We start from the raw sequence: 26,865 nt of genomic DNA, 5'->3' as shown, positions 1-26,865 counted from the left end.
CTAATAAGTATGTCTTGGACTATATACTGATAAGATTCTCATTTTTCCTCCATATATGACAGCATTGGCAACATTGTCTTTTTTACTGAAGCTCTTTGAATTTAATTTTTTCCCTTTTACTTAAATTTGTTCATTGAAAATTTGTTTTTCTATCTCCTCTTTAGCATTTTAATTTTCTGATTTTTTTTTTTTTTTTTGTTATTTATTTTTAAGTAAGTAGGCCCCATGCCCAGCATGGGGCTTGAACTCACGACCTTGAGATCAAGAGTTGCATGCTGTACTGACTGAGCCAGCCAGGTGCCCCTAATCCGATTTTATTTATTTATTTATTTATTTATTTATTTATAAAAGATTTTACATATTGATTTGAGAAGAGAGAGCAGGAGCAGAGAGAGAGGAAGAGGTAGAGGGAGAAGCAGTCTCTCCACTTGAGCAGGGAGCCCAACGCCAGGCCGGATCCCAGTACCCCGAAATCACAACCTAAGTCAAAGGCAGATGCCCAACCAAATGAGCCACCTAGGCACCCCCCCCAATCTGATTTTTAAAAGATGGATGTGGGGCGCCTGGGTGGCACAGCAGTTAAGTGTCTGCCTTCGGCTCAGGGCGTGATCCCGGCATTATGGGATCGAGCCCCACATCAGGCTCCTCCGCTGTGAGCCTGCTTCTTCCTCTCCCACTCCCCCTGCTTGTGTTCCCTCTCTCGCTGTCTCTATCTCTGTCGAATAAATAAATAAAATCTTAAAAAAAAAAAGATGGATGTATTTGTGTGTGTATGTGTGTTTGAAATTTTAATTTTCATCTTGGAATATTTAGTTCTTTGAAGCAACCCATGAACAACTTTTGGTGTTCAGCTTCTTGAGGGTCTCCTTGTTTTATATTCCTGATAATATGAATTTCTTGTCTGAAGTGCAATGCTTTATTTCCAGACTCTTCGTTTTGATTCTAACACTGGACATTCGGATTCATTGCCCTAATGCCAGATTCTGTGTTGGCTTCCTGAGATTTGCCAGAATTCAGACAGAAAAAAACTGTTAATTGAAGGAAAGGTGTCAAATTTTTGTCCGCTGTAGAATGGAACTCTGATTAGATTAGATTCTGATTAAAAAAAAAAAATCCCAAAGGTGATCACCAGTATCACATAGTATGGTGCAGTTGAATTAATATATATTTAATTGAAAAGAAAACACATCATGGATATTCTTTCCAAAACTTGTTTATCTTGCCTATCCTTATATTCTTTGGGTAAATGTAAAGAAAAATGGAAGTGAAGCAGATTTTCCAACAGCGGGACTATGAAACTTGAGATTTAGTGTTTTTTCTTTAGTCGGGTTTAAGGGAATCTACCTTGGATCACCTAGCTAGCTCAGTTGTAGAGCATGTGACTCCTGACCTCAGGGTTGAGTTTAAGCCATACGTTGAGGGTAGAGTTTACTTAAAAAAAAAAAAAAAAAAAAAAAAGGAATCCACCTTAAGACACTGTATTGTTTTTGAAGGACTTGAGTTAGAGTTCTGACCATTAAAAAATGATTAATTCTGTCATGATTTGAAATATTGATAGCAGTTTAATGTGTGGTGTCTTATTTCTTTTTTTGAAAATACTGAAATGAAGGGACACCTGAGTAGCTCAGTCAGTTAAGCGTCCAACTCTTACTTCGGCTCAGGTCATGATCTCAGGGTTGTGAGATGGAGCCCCGAGTCATGCTCTGTGCTTAACACGGAGTCTGCTTGGGATTCTCTCTCTCTTTCCCTGTGCCCTTCCCCCTGCATGCATTTTCTGTCTTTCTCTCAAGTAAAATTTTTAAAAAATACTGAAATTAAAATTGAAGTTATGTTTAATAAAGGTTGTATGTGTGGGGATTAACCAAATGGCTGACTATAAGACAAAGTTTTGTAAAAGAAGCCTTTATTTAAGTGACCTGTCTTGTGTAGTTATTGGAATGCTGGTATTCCCTATGTTTTTACTGTTATTAGGATATAAAAATTATACCAGTAGTGCTATTCTCCCCACACTTAGTTCATTTAAAAATCCATTTGCTATCTTAGTATAATTGCATTGGAGAAGTTAGAAATAGAACCGGTGTGTTTTATGTTCCTCTCTCAGGTGTATTTATTTTTAAGAATATGTGCATTTTTAGTATTGATCCTTCACAAATATTTATCTTAGGAGAGGCTGGTGTCATGAAAATAACAGTGGACTAAAAATGGGAAGACAAAGGTCCTTTGTATTGGCGCTACCCAGCTGTTCCTCTCAGGAGGTAATTCTTGCCTTCCCTAAGATGTAGGGTTATGAGGGTTCAAGTTTGGAAAATTACTTTCAAAATTATTTTAGTGCTTCACAAATGCTGTTTGTGTTGCCATGTCTGAATCAAATTTGGAATTTTAAAGATCCTCCCTCTTTTATTTCTTCCTCAAAAAGTTTTAGAATTTATTATACACATGCACACACACTCTAGTTCACATTTCATTTTTTTTTAACTTTATACTTTTTTTTTTTTTTAAAGATTTTAGTTATTTATTCAACAGAGAGAGAGACAGCCAGCGAGAGAGGGAACACAAGCAGGGGGAGTGGGAGAGGAAGAAGCAGGCTCGTAGCAGAAGAGCCTGATGTGGGGCTCGATCCCATAACGCCGGTATCACGCCCTGAGCCGAAGGCAGATGCTTAACCGCTGTGCCACCCAGGCGCCCCTTAACTTTATACTTTTTTAAAGATTTTATTTTGTTGGGATGCCTGGGTGGCTCAGTCAGTTAAGCATCTGCCTTTGTCTCAGGTCATGACCCGTGTCCTGGCATTGAGTCCTACATTAGGCTCGCTGCTCATTGGGGAGCCTGCTTCTCCCTCTGCCTACTGCTCCCCCTGCTTGTGCCTGCCCTCTCTGACAAGTAAATAAAATCTTCACAGAAAAAAATAAAAAATTTTATTTTATTTACATTCAGTTAATTAACATACAGTATATTATTAGTTTCGGAGGTAGAGTTCAGTGATTCACCAGTTCATTTTTTTCTTCTAGTACTTGTGTTTCTGCACACATGTGTGTGTAGTAATTCTAAAAATTTCATAAAGAGTATGTCTCAGGGTATATGAATGGGAGCACATAAAATTATTAAATTTCTATTAGGTGTGGCGTATGTCGTTTTTTATATTATTTATATGAAATACTGTGATAAATGATATTTATTCAAAAAAATGTGTGGAAATCCAATTAGTTGCTCTCCAGTATAATAGTGGTTCTCTTTCTACATTTTTTAGTGTGCTTCCATTATGTAAGCCTGTTTCAAGTTGGCTAATGAGGAATTTGACTGTAAATCTGCATCATTCTATATTTTTTCTCTTTATCTTACTGTTCACACTTAAAGAACTTGATATCACTTGAAATTGTGAGCCAGGAAAAAAAAATCTAATCTCTGTGACTACTTGCATATATTGGAGGGCAAGTGCCAATGGAATTAAATAGAGAAGGTGTGGATTAAAAGGTAGTTTGTACCTTGGTTAACTTTTGGTAAACAGTTGGAATTTAAAGAACTAATTCTTTAAGAACTCCAGTTGAATGCTGCATTGCTCCCCCTCTTCTCCACTGTCTGGTATTAATGTTTTAAAGGAAGTTGGGGGGCCTGGGTGGCTTAGTTGGTTAAGCGTCTGCCTTCAGCTCAGGTCATGATCTTGGGGTCCTGGGATTGATCCCTGCATGGGGGGGGGGGTTGGTCCCTGCTTGGTGGGAAGTCTGCTTCTCCACCCCCCCCATGCTTGCTCTCTTTCTCTCTCAAATAAATAAATAAAATCTTAAAAAAAAGAATCAGGATTCTTTAAAAAAGGGGGGGGGGAGTAGGGAGAATGGATCATGGAATCATAGAAAGGATATACTCTGCCAGTGTAATAGTTTGAAGTACTTAAAAGAAAACCACATGTATCTTCTGAACAAAGATAGGAATTAATAACATTTTATGTCATTATGAGAATGTATACAGTATTAAGCTATCATGAGATTTTGGTACTATATTATGGTACTATATTACTAATTATGGCACTATAAATTTACACAGAATGAGTAAATTCTGTCTCCTGAGAAACTTTGTATCTAGAAACATTGATTTTTCTCTTTTGTTGTAAAAGGGGATTATGAAAATTTCTATTTTTAAACCACTTAATCTGATTAAAGTGTTTAGTATAAAATCTGACAATAAAAAGATATGGTTTGTGGGTTTAAATTGGCTTAAGTGATGATTTTGTACTGTTTCATAGCTTTCTTAAACTTAAGGCTAAATACTTTTTTTTAGTTTGGTCTTATTTTTTTTTTTTATTTTAAGTAATTTCTACACCCAGTGTGGGGCTTGAACCCACAACCCTGAGATCAAGAGTTGCATGCTCCACCAGTGGAGCCAGCCAGGTACCCCAAGGCTAAATACTTTTAAATACCTCAATATATTTCTTGCTGTTGCTGAGCACAGTGGGTGTACTGTTTCTCAGCACTTGATTGCCACTTGTTAGTATGTTTCAGTAACTACCAAAACTGTCTTCCTTTCATGAATTTTCCTATAGTTAGAACAATAGTGTTATTATTTTGCAAATTATCTTCCTTTCCCAGCTAATTGATTTAGGAGGCCATATCTTTTGAGATTTATTTATGAGACCTTTCTATTTATTTATATTTAAGTAGTAGGAAGTGGTTATTTCAAGATCACCCCTAAAACAGAGGTCCCAGTGCTTAAGTAGGAGGGTTTACCATACATATTTACCCGTCTATTACAGATGGTATGTTTCTTTACCGTCGTACACCAGGAGACCTAAGGAGCTAGGTCTTAAAGGTGTTACAGGGGATGTTGACAGGAATCAGAGTCCTTTTAAAAGTCCACCTGTTGTCTCAGTATAATGTTGGTAAAGTTAGAAATAGAACCAAGGTTTTTTTTAGATTCTTCTGTAAGGTATGTTTATTTTTTAAGAGGGTTGGGGCAGGGGTCGTGTGTATAATTTGAGAATGCCCTGAAGATATTTCTGTTAGTTTTCTTCCTCTTTTTAAGAATCACTGGTGTGGAGGGGCCCCTGGGTGGCTCAGCCGGTTAGGCGTCTGCCTTCTGTTCCAGTCATGATCCCCGGGGTCCTGGGATTGAGTCCCGAGTCAGGCTCTTTGCTCAGTGGGGACGTTCTTCCTGTCCCTCTGCCTGCCACTCCCCCTGCTTGTTCGTGCTCTCTCTCTGTCAAATGAATAAGTAAAATCTTAAAAAAAAAAAAAAAAGAATTAGTAGTGTGGAATATGAAATTCAGTAAGTATCTTTTCCATAATTGCCATCATATTTAAGATATGTTACATGTCAAAGGATGCATGGTAGGATGTTGCTCTTTTGATACCTTAAAACCTTGACTATGCCCAAGACTTGTAGGGTGTATCATACCATTGTGGCAGTAGTGCCTAACTTGATAATAGTTTTCTTTAAAAGTACGGATGTCTAAATTGCATAATATTTGTTTTTTCTTAATGTGTTACAAGTGATTTTTGGCAACCACATCATTTTTCTTGACCAGTGTCACCTACAAAAAAAAGTTGTAATGATGTTTACCTGTTACACAGTACCTTTATTTTTGAAAAAGACCATAGTGCCTTTTAGGATTATTTTTAAAGGGAAGATTTAAAATATGTAATTGTTCAAGAATCTCACAGGCATGTCAGTCCCTTGGGAATATGCTTGAGTCTATTAGCGGAACTTTATCTGAATAACTCTACAGTCAGTATTTGCCTATTTTCAGGACTTCTTCAAGATGGTTGCACACGTTTTTATTATTTTATTATTTATTATTTTTTAAAGTTAATTTTTTTTAAAGATTTTATTTATTTGACAGAGAGAGACAGCGAGAGAGGGAACACAAGCAGGGGGAGTGTGAGAGGGAGAAGCAGGCTTCCTGTGGAGCAGGGAGCCCGATGCGGGGCATGATCTCAGGACCCTGGGATCATGACCTGAGCCAAAGGCAGACGCTTAACGGCTGAGCCACCCAGGCGCCCCGTTTTTTTTTTTTTTTTTTTTTTTTTAATATTGATAAAACACACTGCCTTTTCCTTGCTTATAGAGTCCCAGTCTGGTTTCAAGACTCTTCCTTTTGGGATTTCTATAGTATTTAACTCTTAGTGATTCTTCTCTAACCTTCTCTGTCTTAACGGGCTATGTTTGGCATTTAACTGGAGAACCTGGGGGGGGGGTGTCAGTGAAGGGGTGGACAGGTTTCTTTGTAGACGTTCAGTATTTTTGTCCTTCCTCTGCTAGGGAGGTCATGGAGTAAGAGATTTCCTTTCAATCTTGGCAATTTCCCAGTCTGAATGGGATGTTTCTAAAGTACTTCCAGGACTTGCTGACAAAAGAGGAAGATAAGCGATACAAATGGGAGCTGAAGCTACAAATGGGAGCTGAAGCGGGGTTTCTTTTTAAGGCAGTCAGCTAGCTTGGGTTAAAAATAAAGGCCAGGAGAAAGTGAGTCAAATTAACATGGTGCCTTAGATTCACGAGCCTTTAGGTGAACTATTATTTTACATAAACAGAATTATTTCTGTTAAGTACTGAACCCTGAAATCCCATTTGTATTGAAGATTGAAAGCATACCAGATTTTATAACTGCAAATATTCTTAATACCTGGTAAGATAGGAATTTATGCCAGATGAGGTACAGAACCTTGGTATACTTAAATTAGCAGTGGATTTCTCATGTCTCTGTCTCAGCCAGTGATTTTCTGATTTTACCAGCCTTAGTGGTTTGACTCTTTCTTAAAACAATTTTTTTGTGCTGTCTCAGTGGTCAGTTAATAAGAATTTAGCTACAGTTTTGAAAGCTGTCAAAATCGGTAGGCAATAAAACATTAAGAATTTATGTGTTTCTTTTTTGTGCATTTCTTTCTTAAAAAAATAAAGTGCTATAGGGACTATCTTAGGTATTTCTCAGGCATGGATAGAGTGAAATTGCAATTTTGCTAGAAATTTAGAATTTTTTATTATTAATGTCAGTAACAGTTATCTTTTACTGATACAAGAGCTGTTTTGTTTGTTTCTGTACCTTGGCTAGGTTAATCCTTTCTGAGCTTTAAGTTCCAGTTCTTAGGTCTGATAATTAATTCAGACACTAACAGTCTTTGGTTTCATTGGAAAGCACAGTGACTTAAAGGTGGTGCCACATTTTGCTTTTTCATTTAGAATGGTTAAATATGGTAGGCAATATAAGACCTGAAATACTGAAATATTAAAAATAAATTAAGTCTTTCCCTTATCTTTTGTACTTTTACTGTAAAGATCTGTTTCCTTTAAAGTCAGATTTATTGGGGCACCTGGGTGGCTCAGTGGGTTAAGCATCTGCCTTCGGCTCAGGTCATGATACTAGGGTCCTGGGATCGAGCCCCGCGTGGGGCTCCCTGCTCCACAGGGAGTCTGCTTCACCCTCTCCCTCTGCCCTTCCCCCCCAATCATGTGCTCGTGCTCTTTCTCAAAATAAATAAATAAAACCTTTGAAAAAATTTTTTAAAAGTCAGATATATTGAGGTATGATTTATGTGCTGTGTAGTTCTTTGAGTTTTGACAGATGCATGTTATGTTGTAAACATGACCACTGCAGTCATGCTATAGAATAGTTCCATCATCCCAAAACATTTCCTTGTGCCCCTTTGTAGTCAGCTTCTACTCTCAGCCCTTGATAACCTGTGGTCTTTTTTTTTTTCTCCCTGTAATTTAATCTTTTCAAGAATGCAGTAAATTTTTTTTAACTTTTTTTTTTTTTTTTTTTTTTTTGTGGGGGGACACCTGGGTGGCTCAGTCAGTTAAGTGTCTTGCCTTCGGCTCAGGTCATGATCTCAGGGTCCTGGGATCGAGTTCCACATCGGGCTCCCTGCTCAGCGGGGAGTCTGCTTCTCCATCTGCTTGCTGCTCCCCCTGCTTTTTGCTCTCTCTCTCAAAGAAATAAAATCTTTAAAAACAAAAAAAAATATGTATTTTTTTTATTCTTAAGGAATCTCTACATCCAGTGTGTCGCTCGAACTCACCACCCAAGATCAAGAGTTGCATGCTCCAGCAGTTGAGCCACCCAGATGCCCCAAGAATGTCCTAAATTTTTAAAAAATTGTGATAAAATACACATAAAATTTATCATTTTACAATTCAATGTACCAAGTACAGTTGATCCTTAAACAGTGTGGGGGTTGGGGTGCTGACACCTCTCCCTGCCCCCCAGTCAAAAATCTGCATATAACTTGACTTCCCTGAAACTTTGCTAATAGCCAGCTGTTGACCTGATAGTAATATAAGTAGTCAGTTAACACATCTTGTGTGTTGTATGTATTATTTACTGTATTCTTAAAATAAACTAGAGAAAAGAAAATATTAAAGTCATAAGGAGGAGAAAGTACATTTACAGTACTGTGCTGTGTGTATTGTAAAAAAATCTGTGTGTAAGTGGACTGGGCTAGTTCAAATCCGTGTTATTCAAGGGTCAGCTGTACATTCATGGTGTTGTGCAACCATCACCACTGTCTAGTTCCAAAACTTTTCATCACCCCAAACAGAAACCTAGTACCTTTAAGTAGTTACTTCCTATTTTCCCCTTCTCTCAGCCCCTGGCAACCATAAATCTGCTTTCTCTATGGATTTGCCTATTCTGGATATTTTATATAAATGGAATCATATACTATGTAGTCTTTTGTTTCTGGCCTCTTTCACTTAGCATAACGTTTTCAAGGTTCATCCATGTTGTGGCAGGTTTCAATATGTCATTTCTTTTTATGGAATCTTATACGGATTTATAATCTTCCATTGTATGAATATACCACATTTTGTTTATCCATTCAACCTTTGATGGACATTTGGGTTTCCACCTTTAGTTTATTGAGAATAGTGTTGTGGTGAACATTCACATACAAATTTTTGTGAGAAGACCTGTTGTCAGCTCTTTTGGGCATATACCTAGGAATGGATTTGCTGGGTCAAATGATAATTTTTTGCTTAACTTGAGGAATTTAAACATTCCCATCAGTTATGTATGAGGATTTCATTTTCTCAGTATATTTGCAGCACTGGTAATTTTTTTTTTTTAAATGATTGCTATCCTACTGGGTGTGATTTCTCACTGTGGTTTTGATTTTACATTTTCCTAATCAATAATGATGTTGAACAGTTTTTCATGTGCTTATTGGCTGTTCGTATATCTTTGGGGAAATACAGCTTTTCGGATCTTGAGCCCATTTAAAAATTGGATTGTTTGTCTTTTTGTTGAGTTACAGGAGTTCTTTATATATTTTGGATACTAGACTCTTGAAAGATACATTATTTGCAAATATTTTTGCTGATTTTGTGAGTTGTCTTTTCACTCTCTTGATAGTGTCCTTTGATGTGACAAAAATAAGGCTTTAGGGGCGCCTGGGTGGCTCAGTCATTAAGCGTCTGCCTTCGGCTCAGGGCGTGATCCCAGGGTCCTGGGATCGAGCCCCGCATCGGGCTCCTTGCTCTGCTGGGAGCCTGCTTCTTCCTCTCCCACTCCCCCTGCTTGTGTTCCCTCTCTCGTTGGCTGTCTCTCTCTGTCAAATAAATAAATAAAATCTTAAAAAAAAAAAAAGGCTTTAAAAGTGCATATTTTTATAAAAATTATTTTTATAAAATTTTGGAATTCATTTAAATATATTGCTGAAGCCAGCCCTTTCTAATTTTGGTGGCTTTTCTGTGTTCATAAAAGTTACCTTTTTTTTTTTTTTTTAAAGATTTTATTTATTTATTTAATTTGAGAGAAAAAGAGCGCGCTTGCTCCACGTGCGCACACGCGCACATGCATCCACAAGTGGGGGAGGGAGGGACGGGGGTGGGGCAGAGGGAGAGGGAAAAGGAGACTCCCTGCTGAGTAGGGAGAAGGACCAGACCCAGGGCTCCATCCCAGGGCCCCAAGGTCATGACTTGAGCTGAAGGCAGGCGCTTAACCAACTGAGCCACACAGGCGCCCCCCCATGAAAGTTACTCTTAAGATCACATTTTAGTTATGGAAGTTTAACTTCAAAGACTAATTTTTACTTAATTTAAATAATTGTAATAGAGTTTGAACCAAGATCATCATCTAGTCTGTCCTTTCCCCTCCCCTATGCTGCATCCACTATGCTGTTCTCTTTTCCCTGTGAAAGTTGTGTGGTGTAAATAGTTCCCTCTGCTAACATCTCAAACAAGTGAGCAGATTGAAGCTATTTTACAACTACTAAGTGCCAACTAGTGTGGTACATACATTGAGAGTTTGAGGAAGGAGCTGGATAATGGGATTTTTTTTTTTTTTTCTGAAGTCACAGAGCAGTTTATACTCCTGATTGGAACTTCAACTGACTTTACAGTTCTTTTCTTTCTAGATTATAAATTCTTACAGGGTTGGAACCATCTTAGTTCACCTTTTGGAGTCATCAGCTCTTAGTTAATGCTGTTTTTGTAGTAAATGATCAAGAAAATACTGATTTTGATAGAATGCTTTGGAGAGGAAGTTTGGGTTGAAGAAAAGTTAGTGTTCATTTAGGTTAGGGATCTGTATTCCACAGTTGAGAGAAAGGCCTCATTTATGAGAATGGGTGATCATTTAGTCAACAAGTAATTTATATGCCGTCTAGGCAGTGGGGGTGTGATAGGCAACACTGAGAGTCCCCTGCCCTTCTGGTATTCACAGTCTCCTGGCAGAACATGTTAAAATAAGCTTCTTAAATCATCTTAGAACTAAAGAAACTATTAGGTTCTGTGGTAGCACATATATAGTGGGGACTACTGGCCAGATTCAGGGGAATCAGAAACTTTTCAAAGGAAAGCTGAAGCTTGGAGGATAAAGAGAAATAAGCTAGGGTCAGCAAAGGGTGAGGACAAAGCCAATCCCTGCTGACTGGCTGAGCAAGGTGATTCTTTCTGTGGCAATGAAAGAGTAGGATGGATGGGGCATAGAGTGTGAAAGGGGGTGGTTGGTAGAGATTTAGCTAAAAAGGGAAGTAAGGTACATAGGATGATAAGGGCAGTGAGAGGATATCAGATTTGTTTTTTATGACACTAATGTTGGAATGTGGAGGAGAGATGGGCGAGAGATGAGAATTGGGAGTGGGAAATATACCGTCTGACTGATCAAGCAGTGCCATTTATTAGAAAGTAGTGGTTAGATGATGGCACCATTTATTAAAATGGGGATTCCAGGAAGAAAGGAGCCAGTTGTTATGTTTGTGGCATTAGAACATGGATATTTTTTTTTAATTTTAATATTTATTTATTTATTTGATTTTATTTGACAGAGACAGCAAGAGAGGGAACACAAGCAGGGGGAGTGAGAGAGGGAGAAGCAGGCTTCCCGCTGAGCAGAGAGCCCTATGCTGGGCTCAATCCCAGGACCCTGGGATCATGACCTGAGCCACCCAGGCGCCCCAAGATTGTTTTTTAAACAGTTGGGTACATAGGTCTGGACCTTGGAGTGGACATCAATGATGGAGGCCTAGATCTAGGAAGCGATGTCATACATGTGGTAAATATTGCCACTGGAATGGATTGAATGAGAGAGTACAAAATGAGATGAGTAGAGTGCCTAGGGTCAGGCTTTGAGAAACCTCAAGATTCTGGGGTTTGGTAGATGAGGCTGAGCAAGCCCTCAGAAGTTCCTGAGAAAGTACAACCAGGTAGGAAGAAATACAGAGTATTTCATCCCATAAGCCAAAGGATGGGAAGAATCTGGTTATTTTGAATTCTCAGGATCTCAGCACAGAGGGTTATTGTAAGAATTTTAAAAAGGTTTTCATTCAGCCCACCTCATTCCTCTGCAAGGCACCTTTGTGCAGGCCACAACCTGCTTAACTCTACTTAGTAGCCCTGTGGAAGCTGCTGAGAGGACGAGTAAGATAAAGCCTGAAGTGTGAGTTTAGCAACCTGGGCTCATAGTTGGTTTTGCTGAAAGTAATGGGGGAGAAGTTGGATCAGGGTGGATTGAAGAACCAGTAGAGGTGAAGAAACAGGGTGGGGAGTAGGGATAACTCTTAGTTTGCAGAGAGTGAAGGCAGATTGATGGAAGGTCATGTGGGATTGATGGAGTTTTTCTGTTTGTTTTCTAATATTTTTTAAAATATGTTTTTGTATTTTTAAATGGGAGACATCAAAAATTTTTACATGTGTAAAGAGAAGATTCAGTTCAATGGGAAAGGAGAAAAGGGTATTTGCAAAGTTAAGAGAAGGTGGAAGTAGATGGAATCCCACTTAGGGCCTAATATTGGGTGCAGATGTGTGATGGTATTTTTTTCTTTTTTCTTGGTGAAGTAGAGAGATTGTGAGTGTGTGTGTGTGTGTGTGTGTGTGTGTGTATGTGTGTAGGGGGTTAGGAGAGTATTTTGGAATCTGAAGAGAATGGGGCAGTTCTGGATAATGCATGTAGAGAATGTGGGAGATAGACGTTGGAGGGCCTGGGGATGTGGTGCTTACTTACGGATGATGGATAATTGATACTAGGGCTTATGCAGTGTTGAAGTTTTAACAGATTGGTGTGAGGAAAATATTAAGAGAGGTTAAGGGGATTGGCAAGAGTGTTATTGAAATGATAGACCATGAACTCTAAGCTGAAAGAAGGAAGTGAAGAAGGAAGAAAGTACTTGGACTGGGAAAAAGTAGAGAGAGTCACCAGAATTAAAGTTACTTTAAAACAACAACAACAACAACAACAACAATTAGAGTGTTATTGAGAGAGAGTGTGAGTAGACAGTTGTCAAAAGTAAGTCATCAGACATTGAGCAAGATGAACTAAAAGAGGGTTATGGAATTTTAGAGACAAGTAAGGCCACAAGTGGCAGCTCCTACTTTGGCAGGAACAGTTTCATTGGAGTGCTGATGGTGGAACCCGGGTTACAGTGAATTGAAAAGTGAGTGAAGATGAGGAAGGTAAATTTTTCCCAAGAGTTTTGGCTGTGAAGAGTCTAGACAATGAGAATTAGAAGGAAAAAGAACGTTAAGATTTTGCCCTTTTTTTTTTTTTTAAGTAGGCTCCATGCCCCAGCGTGGGGCTTGAACTCATGACCCCAAGATCTAGAGTTGCATGCTCTACTGACTGAGCCAGCCAGGATCCCCAAGATTTTGACTTTTGTTGTTGAAACACTAGGGGGTGCTCATGTGTTGCTGAGTGATGAGCAGTAGCAAAGTGGGAGATCCACAGCAACCTCAGAAAATAGCGTCGATGTATGGATTCAGAGGGTTGCTGTAGATAGGACATGTACTTGTTCCATGATTTGAGGGTGATAAGAAAGGCTGTGTGTGAACATGTGGGTGAATTTATGGATTTACTGGAAGGAAGTTGGCAGGTACTGGTGGAGTGCTGAAGAACTTGAAAGTTAAACAGAATTGAATTTGAGTTCTTGCTCTTCCTTTTACCAGATGTGCAGCTTTCGGTCCCTTTCGGAACCTTACTTACCTCATCTGTAAGACGGTAATTTATTATCTTTAATGATCATAATAGGATTATGTTAAAGAGGAAATGAAGTACTAAATATATGTAAACTGCTTGGCTCAGTTGCTTACTAGATGTGGTAAGAGCTCAAAACTTTAGCCCTTATTATTGAGAGTGCTGTGGAAGAATGGTTTGCATTTCTCATGAAGCAGAAACGTGGAAGGTCATGTACTGGAAGAGCTGGGGAAAGGAGGAAGGTGCAAGAAGTTTGAAAACTGTTTTGGAAAGGAGAGAACCCTGGCTAGGGAAACACGGGCAGTAATGAAGACCCAATTGTAGTCTGAGAACTACCTGGGGGTGGAGTGTTGACCAACCTTTACACTGAGGACAATCGTGCACGTGAAGCAAAGGTTAAAATCCAATGTAATGCCCTCCTAGAGTTGGTGTTGTTTGTCCCTTCTGGTTAATTTGGTTAGAGGTCAATCAATAGAGGGTGTTTGAGATTCCTTGGAAGGGAAATTATACTGAAGTCAAATCTTTACTATGTTTGCTAAAGATGTTATTGAAAAACAAAATTTACAATCTTTAAAATTTTGGGTTAGAGCATATTCTGTAATTTTAAATATAGATGCAGAGTTAGAGGGAACACGGTCCATAAGACCAGCCTTACTTCTGATACCAGTTCCAAGTTCAGGCGTCCGCAAGGCTACTCTTAGGTTGGATAAGTCACCAGAAGGACTTACTGAACTCACTGAAAGCTGTTCTACTCATGGTTATAGTTTATTATAGCTAAAAGTTTCAGATTAAGATTGGCTGCTGGTAAAGGCCCATACAGCAGACTCCAGGAAAGCTTTGAATGTGGAGCTTCCAACCGTCCTTTCCTTGTCAAGTCATGAACACAGTATTACTCTTCTGGTGTTGATGTGTGACACACAGTACGCATGGAGTGTTACCAACTGTAGAAGCTCATCCCGGCGTTGGGGTCTAGAGTGTTTTATTGGGACTCCATGATCCACTGCCTACATGCATAAACTTAGTTTCCAGCCCTTCTGAAGGCTGAGCTGGTCCTTGGGACTTAAAGCCCCTTCACACTCATAGATCACATTGTTACACTTCCTGGTGTGGCCCAAAGCCTGCAGGTGAACAGGGAAACTTTTATTAGGTATTACATTCCAGGACTTTAGAAATTAACTTCCAGAAGCCGAGGGTAAAGACCAGACAGACCTCCTTTGGGGATGGTGAAATTATTTACAGTTTTACAAAAATAGTTAAATATATTTTCATATTTTGAGTCTACATTGCTGTTGAGTTTGATTAGTGATTGAAAATCGGTAACAAAGAACCCATAAATTGATAATTAAGATTTGGTATTATATACACTTAATACTTAAGTAGCTAAGGAAGTTTCATCAAGAAATTATATTAACTGCTAATATTTCATTGTTGCAAAACTGATGTAAACTCGTAATTTTGGCATGATGGTTCAGTTCTGTTTTACTAAATTTGAACTCACTATTTTCTCTTGTGGGAAGAGTTTCAAATAATGAAGTCCATGAGCCTCCCAAATGAATTTTTTAGGCATAGATTCATATTTCAGAGCATAGTTTCACCTTTTCATCTATTCCTCATGAAAACATGTCTGAATCCAGGTGAGTAACAGGCATTATAGGGATAACCTTGAATTTATTTCTAAAAGATAAATCATTTTCAAGTGCTATTAACTGTTACTAATGAAAAACTCACAGCATATTCTACAACTACTGTATGACAGTGACACTGTTTTTGTGCACCATTGCTTTAGAAAATAAATGCATTCCCACCTCGTTGGCTTAAGTGCGAATCTCATTTCCTGGTCGATAACCTTTTTTTTTTTTTTTTTTTTTTAAAGATTTTATTTATTTATGTGACAGACAGTCAGCGAGAGAGGGAACACAAGCAGGGGGAGTGAGAGAGGAAGAAGCAGGCTCATAGCGGAGGAGCCCGATGTGGGACTCGATCCCGGAATGCGGGGATCACGCCCTGAGCCGGGATCACGCCCTGAGCCGAAGGCAGACGCTTAACGACTGCGCTACCCAGGCGCCCCATTGGTCGATAACCATTACAAATTAGATCCGTGAGAGTAAAATCCCTTAATAAGCCTAGTTAAAAACAACTTGAAGCAATATGATGGTTATTCCAGTGGCACCACTAGGTGTGGTGTTTGCATCAAGTCATTTTGGGGTACTTTATGGAAATGCTTCCTGATAGGGAATTCCCTGACTTCATACTTCTGAAGTGGTGCCTTTTTGTTTTGTTTTTTGTTTTTTGTGGTTTTTTTTGGTTGCTTTTTAGTGCTTACAAGAACTGGACGAGACCACATGTAGCCAGGAGATACTATATCCCCTTGCACATGGTGGATTGTTGATGTGAGGTCTGAGGATTTGGGTTATTCAGAGTAAATGACCTCTCAGATTTATTACATTTTCTGTATACTGAGAATAGATAACTAAATGAGCGGTAACTATATTTGCATGTGATTTGTATGTTATAGTTAACATTTAAATTCTCTTATGTACTAAAAAGTTTTTTTGGTTGCCACCTTAAGCCTCTTTATCTTCAAAGGCACAGAGTGGCTTTCTATCTCAATTTTTGCTTCAACATAGGAACTCTAAGGGCCATAGTACAACTCAAAGCACCTAACCCATGAATGATATTTGCTTCATGTTTGAACAACAAATGTTTTAACCCACTGTCTTCACTAATATTGTAACTACTGTCTTACAGATTGACTTGATGCAAAACATCACAAAGGCTCCATATTATACAGTATGCGATTTTTGAGGTATGAGCTTTAGAAACTTACCTCTCATGTGGCATGTACATCAGGCTTTAACTTCACTTTAAGCATTTGGGGGAAACTTATGCATTTCTTTTTTTCTCTCTCTCTCCATAATATTTTTAGAGTATTAAAGGGGCTGTGGAGGTATTTTTGATCCTTGCTAGTATGATTCTTAGTTTTAACAGATACATTTTTTCTTATCGCTAAACAGACGCTAATTCTGGCAGATGATAGCTTTTTCAGCCCTTACAGCTGGCTTAACATTTATACCTGCCTCTTTGAATTCAAATCTGTATTTTGTGCCTTTGATTGCCTCATTTTAAGTGCTCATTTCCGTTCGCTAACAGTTTTCTATTAGACTGGGTGGTGGTGATGGTGCTAATGGCCTGGTACTGACTTTTTTTGAGACCTAAGCAGTCTTGATATTTAAAAAAAATAAAGATTTCCGATAAACGATGAACTATTTTGTGCTTTTGGGTTCAGACTACCTATAACTTGAATTCTGGTTGGAAATGTTTTGATCAGTTTGGTTTAAAAGAACATGGCAGCTAATAAGTTTTTAGACAGTTCTAAGACAGTAGTTCTAACCCTAGTGATTTTTTTTTTTTTTTGGTTATATTTCTGAAAACCCAAAGTCTGAGGGGGGGAAAAACTTGGTGTTCATAACTCATGGGATTTTAAAACCTATGTTTCTAATAAATTGGGAAGTTGTTCCCATTCTTTTTTTCCAGTTTAGTTTGAAGTCAAATGCTTTGTAGGTAGAAATGGATTTGTTGGTAGGAGATTGCTTAATTTATTCATTGAAGAACTTAAAATCAACTGCTGTATTTTGGGCATGAAACTTGTTTTGGTTATATTCCTATGCTCTTGAACTGCTTATATATTATTTGTCTTTTAGACTGGAAATCTTGAGTTTAGTATTATGGTCTTAATAACTTTTTTTTTTTGGTAAGTTTGTTTATTTGAGGGAGAGAGAACATGGGTAGGAGGGGCCGAGGGAGAGGGAATCTTAAGCCGACTCTGGCCTGAGTGTAGAGCCTGATGTGGGGCTTGATCTCACAACTCTGAGATCACAACCTGAGCTGAAACCAAGAGTCAGATGCTTAACTGACTGCGCCACACAGGCGCCCCAGGGTCTTAGTAACTTTGAGCATATCCTGTAAGTTAAGTATTTCTTAAGAATTTAGTATCCTATTTAAGCCTCACAACAACTTTACAAGTGAGATAGGTATTACCCCATTTCATGAAAGAAACAACTGAGGCTTGGAGATTAAGTACCGTGTGCAAAGTCCCACTTACCTTTTTTGTGTTGGAGCTGGGATTTGAGCCCAGATCTTTGCTGAACCCATATTCTCTGCTGCCTTCTGTTTACCACTATGTCACCAGAAGAATGATACAAATACTTAACTCTTAGTAGTAAAGGTAGTATTTGTGATACATAAACATAATTTAAACAGGAAATTCAGACATTTAAATATTGCTTGATTTTCGTTATCTTGTATCCATTCATTTGCTAGCAGCTTACTTATCCAGGTTGTGTTAGGTGTCATACATTTAGACAAGTTCAGATCTGTCAGAAAAGCTCTTAGCTCTCTTTTATTTTTGAATTCCCTTCCAGAAATTTATGGTATGTTATGGTTTATTGTAGGTGCACATTTAATGTGCTATTTTTAGAAACATTGGAGATGCCATTATTTTTGTTCTAAAAAGCTCTCATGCTCCAATTTAGTGTTAATGGTACTTAACTGCTTATAGATTTAGGATGCTTAGAAAAAAATTCTCATACATTTTTTTCTTGAAATTCCATAAATTGTATTTTTTCATCTATTGGAAATACTGAGCTTTGTTGACAAGCGAACCCTGGATGTTTGAAGAAGATACTCCATTGTGGAGCCTTAGTTATTTTTGTACGCTAGGGTCACGGAATTTTATCAAGTTTCCAGTTGAGAGCCTTTAGGAATAATTTAGATTTGTGCCACTTACCCAAGTTTAATTGGACCTGTTATTTGCATTCTATATTAACAGTGGTTTCAGTAAGTATAGATCAGGTTGTCCGACTGAGCTTACACTAAGTTTCTTGTTTAGTATTTTTGTGGGTGGGGGCAAAGAAAAACGATAAATTGGAATATATAAACAAACACTGAAGTCATTTTTATAGAAGAGGAAGGAGTCATAAGGGTTGAGGAATAGGTTAGTTTCTGCTTTTGCCAGTGTCCTCAAGTTTCCCAAATAATTGTGGGTTCAGAAGATGTTTTTAGTACATATCATAAAAGTGATTTTTTTTTCAGAAAGTTGTTCCTTTCAGAAGTAGTATCAGTAGGACAGGAGCTTTTTTCTTAGTATTTTTCATATGCTGTTGTAGTGTTGTCTTATTTCTTGATGCTTTATGTTTGATGGTTGGAAGAATAAGGCTCATGAGAAATTAGGAAACTCAGCTCCTGGTTGTACTGGTGAGGACACTGAGCCATAAAACTGGTCCTTAGATAAGGATAAGGACTAATTTTTACCCTGGGGCTATACCACTTGTTTATTAATGGCCGAGTATCAGGGATTATTCTACACAGTACTTGACTTTTACTTCAGCTTTATTGGATTCCTGGTATCTTGTTTTTATTTTTCTCACTTTTTATAATTTTGATAGTCTCTGTAGTTAAGGAACCTTCAGTGAAGTCTCCAATACATTAAAATAATCTTACTTTCCAGCTAATGTGTTTTTATATCCTATCGAGCTTGCTTTCAAATATCATTCTGTAATTTACTTTCCCACCAAATAATCAAGTTAAGAATTCAGGTGAGAGAGAGAGAGAGAATATGCCACATTGCCCCTGCCTCATACGTTGCCAGTGCTTTTTATTTTTATGACTGGGAAGACTGTAATTTTTCTACTAATTAACCTCTCCTGGGAGAAGAGCTGAGGAAGAATGATTCCTTTTATCAAATCATGTGAAGAGAATCCTGGACCAGGGTGACCAGCTGTCTTAGTTTGCCTTGGACTGAAGGAGGTTCCATGGACATGGGATTTTCATTGCTAAAATTGGTAACCCTTGAACACAGCAGGATGAGTTGGTCACTCTAATCCTGGTAGTTACCTGTATTTCTGAATGGGTTTGTAGAATAGAAGGGGCTGAAAAGCTGGCATTTCATTCATTGACAATCCCTTCCCTGTTGAAAGACTTATTAGTAATTGGAGTGCTTATTTATAATAGTAATAATTTAAAAATTAGTGTGGTAGGAGAGGCTTGAATAAAAGATTTATGGTTTGGGCTATGAAAATATTTGTTTAAAGTTTAATCGTATACTCTTCTCTCTTTACAGAACTGATAGTGCATCAGCCGACCCAGATACATTAAAATATTCTTCATCCAGAGATCGGGGTGGGTCTTCTTCTTATGGACTGCAACCTTCAAATTCAGCTGTGGTGTCTCGGCAAAGGCACGATGATACCAGAGTCCACACTGACATACAGAATGACGAAAAGGGTATATGTGCTTCTTTTATTGTTAGAGGCATGTTTTTTTGTTTGTTTGTTTTTTAACCTACCAGCTTTTCCCTTGCTTCGTCTTTCCCTCTTTTTTTCTCCCGTACTTCTTTCTTTTAATATGCTTAAAATATAAATATTAAATACAGTGCTATTTTTGAAACTTATTCAGTTTACCCCTTAAAAATTTTTTAAAATGTTCTTTTCGTACATTATAATATATATAGGTAGCTTCCTTGCCATCCAAAATATCACAAAGGCTGAAGTCTTCTGACTATAATCTCTCCTCTAGGCTTCTAAAAGTTTTTAAAGTGCAAAGTCTGACTTAATTTAGTTTACATTTCTCTTATCTTCCATGGATGAACAAAATGAAATCAAAATGACTTCAAAGCAGGTAGCACAAGGGAAGAGGAGGAGAAGCAAAGGCTGGTTGAGCTGTAGATAGGTAGTAAGATCCTGAACTATCAGGAATTGATGGAATAAAGCAAAGAGCCCTGTTAAAATAATGTAAATATTGCTGTTTTTAGGTGGCTACAGTGTCAATGGAGGATCTGGGGAAAATACTTATGGTCGGAAGTCGTTGGGGCAAGAGCTGAGGGTTAATAATGTGACCAGCCCTGAGTTCACCAGTATTCAGCATGGCAGTCGTGCGTTAGCCATCAAAGACATGAGGAAATCACAGGGTAAGATTGGGCAAACTGGGGGGGGGGGGGGGGGGTGCAGTCATAAATGCCTCCACAAACACCTGTATCCCTTTTGTTTCCTGGACGCTGTATTGCTTACTAATGCTTTTGCATACATGAGTTGGTTCGTTTACTTCTGAGTTGAAAAACGTGTACCGATGATAATTGTTTGCATTCTTTCTCCTGTAAACTGTTTCTTAGACCAAATTCTCACAGGAAAGGTTTTAATACTTTTTTTGAGTATACTTTCTAGAGAATTCTCTTAAAATAAGATTAGAATACTAGGTAAGATTAGAATACTAGGTAAGAAATGATTTTCCTGATCATAGTGGATAATGAATGTCTAGTGTGTGGTGGGGTCTTCCTGCAGCAAGTCCTTGAACTCTAGGGTCTGTAGGGGGTATGAGTATAAATGGAGTGGGTGCTTTTCTTAAGTATGCTGATACCACCTTCTGCCTTATAACACAGCCTCACTGGATAGGTAAAGTGCCTTGAATGCCAGGTGATTAGAGGTAATGAAGATCATTAGTTTTCTAAAAGAGAAATGTATTTTGTTGGTAAAGCTAAGTATGGAATCAGGATTTCTGATTTATATACTTTGTTGGATATAGTCACTCTTTGGACATTTAGTTCATGACCATTTGCTTCCAAGGTGTGTGTGTGTATGGGCATGTTGTGTGTATCTTGGTGAATATCTTTGTGCACATAGCTGCTTTTGTGTGTGTGTGTATGGCTTTTTTCATTTTTAAAAAATGAATTCTTTTGGATAAATTTTCAGACATGGTCCCACTAGTCAAAGGGTATGCTGTTTCTTAAAAGTGTTTGAAGCCCTTGACTTTGGTACGATAGAAGCTGGAAAGTCAGTCCAAAGATTATTTAGTCCAGTTCTTTCTCCTCTGAGGCTCAGAGTTAAGTAGTTTACTAGTGGCAGAATTGTAAATAGAGCCTAGATTTCCTGGCTTGTAACCTAATGATGTTTTCAGTGTCCATCTTTACTGAAATACTCATTGGCCTAGGGGTTAAAAAAAGAAATCATTTTCCTTCTCTCAGATGTGTTGTAATTTCTTTTATTATTAATTTTTTTCCATGCCTTAGAGAGAAATGAAACTATCAGACCCTTTAATGTGGTTTGTTTTTACTGTACATTGGTTAATCATTAAATAGCACAACTGAAAATGTAAAAAAAAATTTAGTACTTAAGTATATTTTTATTGGCAATTGTTTGAGCATTCTTGCTTGTTTTTGTCATTAAAAAATAAAGGGCAGAGCAGTTCTGGTTTGCCACTTCCCTGGTGGCATCATGCCTTGCACATGGTTGGTAGTAATTAGACATTTGTTGAACTGAATGTCTGATTGCAGTTCACAAAAACTTTGTCTTAGGAAAATAATGATAATGTGAACAAGAGACTTCCCTCCACTGGATACCATGTGCCCTCCACTGGATACCAAGTGAGAAATAAAAGCATATAGCCTCTTTCTGCCTGGTTGAGACTTTATCCCTAACCTGTAGACGTCTCTTACTTGTACTCAGCTCTTTACCTGGATGTTGAAAAGATTTTGGAACAAATCTTTTTTGTAATTTATAAGCCTTTCTTTTTCTCTCATCTGGTCCTCTGGAATGAGGTGTTTGCTTAGGTTTATCTTTTTTGAGGGTCTGCTTTGTGCCTAGCAGTCTGCTGGAATTAGGCTTATAGTGACAAAAAGTGTGATGGGACCTGCATTCAGTTGAAGTTTTATTGTTTAGTGGACTGTGATTTTTGATGTACTTTAAGATATTTGGGCTATAAAGTGTCTGTGTTTATACTCAATAGATAACGTGTTTATTTTCACAGAGCGATCGATGTCTTATTCTGATGAGTCTCGACTGTCGAATCTTCTTCGGAGGATCACCCGGGAAGACGACAGAGACCGAAGACTGGCTACTGTAAAGCAGTTGAAAGAATTTATTCAGCAACCAGAAAATAAGCTGGTGAGTACAGTATGGAAATGTTGATAACTTTTATATTTCCATAATAGAGTAGTTAATGCTATCTGGAGTTTTTTAAGAAGGGAAAAGCTTTGCTTCTTAGGAAAAATGACAGGGATTCCTTATTCTAGGTTAATTTGGCCTATATTATAATGGTTGAGAACTTGATGACCCTGATGCGTAATTTACCTGCCATTGGTGGATCCACACTGGTGTCTTCTGTAATAAAATGCTTTTAACCTTTTAATACATTTGTTCTGTTGTCCTCAGAATTTTGTTTTCTGTATGCCAGGACAGATTATGTCTTTGTTTTTCATATGTGAAATTGGGGTTGCGGTGTACGTATTTCGTTCATGGGTAGGTGTGGTCTGGTGGCCAGGGCTAAATAAATGGAAAAAATCTTTGAAGAAAAAAGTTCAGGAGCAGTTACAAATTTCTCTCCACTCTGAGTAATTATCTTAATGTGAAATTAAGAACTTGATATAGAGCAGGCAAAAATTAATGAGAATGGTATGGTGAGTCAAATAATATTTTATTTGTGAAAATATTCAAATCTATAGCAAATGAAATTTTTGAAAACATTTCAAATATATATTGATACTGAATATCATATGTCTGCCATATAAATTCTGTCATTAACATTTTATCATGTTGCTTTGTCATGTTATCTCTTCACCTCTTCATCCACCAGTCATTTCTTAATGCATTTCAGAGTAAATAAAACAGGCTTTTTTAAAAAAAGTTTTATTTATTTATTTGAGATAGGGTGAGTGAGAGAGCAGGAGCAGGGAGCAGAGGAAGAGGGAGAAGCAGACCCCCTGCAGAACAGGGAGCCCGATGCGGGGCTTGATCCCAGGACCCTGGGATCATGACCTGAGCGGAAGGCAGGTGCTCAACTGTCGGAGCCCCCATGTGCTCCTAAAACAAGCTTTTTGAGTTTATTTTTTTCATTGATGATCATGGCAGTACATAGGAATGGATAAATTTCTTTCAGAATCTGAAACGAAACTTGTAACACTCCTTGCTAGTTGGGGACTGGGAATAATAAGAAAAGGAAGGTGTGCTGTTTGATTAGAATTTGGAGGGGAACACAACTAAAAAGTACACAGTGTTTTTGAAAGTATAGGAATTTGAAGTTTTTATACATGTGTTTTTTTTTAAGGTACTAGTTAAACAATTGGATAATATCTTGGCTGCTGTACATGATGTGCTTAATGAAAGGTAAGTAACCAGTGGGTAATTTTAAGACTTTAAAATAAATTTTTAGAAATTATTTAAAAATATGCAAGAAGATAAACCCATTGGTGGCTTCATTTATGAATATCTTCTTAATGTTTCACTGGGTTCTCCTGCCATTTTTATCTGTGTTAAAGTATTTATATGTTAATTACGATTGAATACAAATGGAATCCACTACAAAGGAAATGCCTTTTTTTTTTTCTTTTTTTTTTTTCCTAATTTTTCAACATGACTTAGTAATTGAGCATTGACTTGTGGAATGCCATAAACTCTTAATGCAGGCATGAATGAATGCGATTAACTTTTGTAAACTAGAGAATTTTGAAACTGCTTAGAGAATAGAGGTGAAAGGGAGCTTCCTTCTTTGGGCAACAGTGGATTCAGACCACCTGCTCCACGAGGCTACTGGGGTTCTCCACAAAGGTGTGCAGTCTGTTCTTCGTGTGGGGATTCCCAAAGAATTGCAGTGTTGGAAAGCACCAAAAACTCATCTCAGCAGGTCATGAACCTTACTGCTTTTTGATGGTTTCATTTTATATAGTTAGTTATTAATATACTTAAATCAATGCTGTTATCCTGTTAAGTTTGTTGTGCTTTAACTAGTACCATTTCCTGGTTTATAGTCCTTACCTACTGAACACTACATTGTATGTAGTTATTTGTGGTGTGTTTTATCTGATCCTTGTTGCTGCCCTTTTTTGTGGATTATTTAATGTAGCTTGAGATGGAATTTGAAGCCTGGTTTTTAGTATTTCTGGGCCTTTCCTTACTGCTTGTGAATAGTTGATTCTGTAAAAGAAAATCTAATGTCTAACAAAGGTACTTTTGGGCACTGTGGGATAGAGAGAGTAATGAGCGTATTCAAAGATAAAATTTCAATCTTTTATGTAGTCTGAATAGAAAAATTTTAAAAAATCGTTGAAGACATTCTTTTGTAAAATGTGTCATTCTTGTCATATTTGAAAGCTTAAACCTTTTGTGTGTTTTGTTTTGTTTGTATTGAAATAAACACAGTAGCAAATTGCTTCAGGAGTTGAGACAGGAGGGAGCTTGCTGTCTTGGTCTTCTTTGTGCTTCTCTGAGCTATGAGGCTGAGAAGATCTTCAAATGGATTTTTAGCAAATTTAGCTCATCTGCAAAAGATGAAGTTAAACTCCTCTACTTATGTGCCACCTACAAAGCATTAGAGACTGTAGGAGAAAAGAAAGCCTTTTCATCGGTAATGCAGGTAAGAATGAGGGGGAAAATTGATGCATTTGGGAAGAAAATTGTCCTTAACAATTTTCTAGCAATGTTTTTGGAGAGGAACTTGGAAAAAGGAAACTTAGTATAGGGGTTATCTACTGATAGTAAATATGATATAAATAACATTTCTCTTTCTGAGTTTGAGTTAAAGGATACAAATTAAAGGTAGACTTAAAGTAAGTTAGATTTTTCTCTTTTCACTTTTTTGAAGCTTTCCTTTGAATTTGTTTAGTACCCAAATCATTTGCACATTTGAAAATAGGGACTCGGTGAGGACAGCTGGATAGGAGGGGACTTGACTTTTCTGAGGGAGACGAAAACTGAACACAACTCATTCTAGGCCTTTTTAGGTTTGATAATATGTCAAAAATCCTTATTCTAAGTTATATAAAATAACTTTGTATAAATGAAAACCAGCCCTACTGAGCTTTATTTCACTTTTATATATTAAAAGATCATTCTCAACTTAATTTTGAGCAAAGTTACAAGCAGTTAAATTTTTGTTAAGTAATAGTGTTACTAAAAATGAGGGTTTGATGTGCTTTTAGAATATCAGATGTCTTTCGGGGCGCCTGGGTGGCACAGCAGTTAAGCGTCTGCCTTCGGCTCAGGGCGTGATCCCGGCGTTACGGGATCGAGCCCCACATCAGGCTCCTCTGCTATGAGCCTGCTTCTTCCTCTCCCACTCCCCCTGCTTGTGTTCCCTCTCTCGCTGGCTGTCTCTATCTCTGTCAAATAAATAAATAAAATCTTTAAAAAAAAAAAAAAAAAAGAATATCAGATATCTTTTATTTATATGTGCTCTTTACAATTCGTGATGTGCTTTATTTTGCTTAAGTTACTTTTACTAGTAGTTAGAGTCTGTTTTTTAAAAATCCGTATTTTGATTATAGAGGTTGTATGAAAAATTTTTGGAAAGATTCAGAAATTTATCCATAACTAAATATCATAACACCAAATTGGGCTTATTCGCATAATTTTTATATTTTGAACATTTCTCCAAATATTTATTTTGAAAAATTTCAAATCCACAGGAAAACAGGTGGACCAGTATAATAAATACCCATATATCCTTTATCTAGATTTGTCAGTTATTAACATTTTGCTACACTTGTTTTATTTCTATACACATAGGCGTGCATACTTTTTTGTTGAACCATTTGAAAATAAATTATACACGTCATGACAGTTCACCCTATAATGCCTCAACACACAATCCCCTAAAAATAAGGCTGTTCTCTTAGTTAACAAAATTATTGTCCTACCTAAGAAAATTAATTTTATTACATAATGCAATCCATATTCAAACTTCTGCCCTTAGGATATCTTTTATAGCTTTTGTCTTACCTGATCCAGGATTCCTTCAGGACTTGTGTATTGTCTGGTGCTGTGCCTCTTTAATCTCTGTTAGAACAGTTCATACCTTTTTTGTCCCTCCTATTTGTAGAATGTTCTACTTTCTGGGTTTGTCTGATTGCTCTTTCCTGATTTTAAACCTTTTGGTCACGAATACTTCTGGGTTCATTCTTACTGTTGCATCACACCAGCAGGCACATAACTTCGGTTTGTCTTCCTGTCAGAGATGAAGAGTTGATCACCTGGTTGAGGTGATGACCACCAGAATCTCACCGTAGTGGAAGCTTGTTTTTCTCCTTTTGTAATTAGTAATCTGTGCATGATACCTTGAAACCTTCTGAATATCCTGTTTTTTAGTTATATTTCACTCAGTGTTTTCGGCACGCATTCATATTCTGTGCCTGAATAGATTATAACATTGGCTCTGCAAAATGTTGGGTACTTTTCCCGTTCTAGCATTTATTTCTGTAGTAATAACTTTGTTCTTTGTAAAGAAGAGCCTTCCTTCTTGGGAAAAAATGGTTTCTAACAGCTGCAAAATATTCTATCAGTGGCATGCCATGTATTTGTTTAAAAAATAGATCTATATATAGTGGTAACAGGAGCCTGCATGTCTGTCATTCATGTGTTGGGGCCATGCTATTCTTCTCTAAGTCATTCAAATTTAAGCAAGTACTAATATCCTAAAGCATAGATTGTATA

General features: G+C 37.5%; 1 protein-coding gene across 4 annotated transcripts in view; it reads left to right on the top strand.

Annotated features, from left to right (window-relative positions):
• Nucleotides 1-26,865, top strand: part of SMG1 (SMG1 nonsense mediated mRNA decay associated PI3K related kinase) — a 98,240-nt gene that overhangs the window by 8,321 nt on the left and 63,054 nt on the right. For 3 of the 4 annotated variants that reach the window (XM_026520244.4, XM_026520243.4, XM_057307658.1), the window contains exons 2-6: nucleotides 19,512-19,675; nucleotides 20,202-20,357; nucleotides 22,190-22,326; nucleotides 23,486-23,544; nucleotides 24,577-24,790. In XM_026520244.4, coding sequence (XP_026376029.1) covers nucleotides 19,512-19,675; nucleotides 20,202-20,357; nucleotides 22,190-22,326; nucleotides 23,486-23,544; nucleotides 24,577-24,790 — 730 coding nt within the window. Of the gene's footprint in view, nucleotides 1-16,138; nucleotides 16,200-19,511; nucleotides 19,676-20,201; nucleotides 20,358-22,189; nucleotides 22,327-23,485; nucleotides 23,545-24,576; nucleotides 24,791-26,865 lie in introns of those variants that run through there. The other variant, XM_026520245.4, reaches the window with a different exon arrangement.

This window comes from Ursus arctos, unplaced genomic scaffold (genome assembly GCF_023065955.2).
Source record: "Ursus arctos isolate Adak ecotype North America unplaced genomic scaffold, UrsArc2.0 scaffold_57, whole genome shotgun sequence".
NCBI classification, from domain to species: Eukaryota; Metazoa; Chordata; class Mammalia; order Carnivora; family Ursidae; genus Ursus; species Ursus arctos.
The sequence above is the reverse complement of the archived record's forward strand: the minus strand, read 5'-3'. Positions and strand labels throughout refer to the sequence as shown.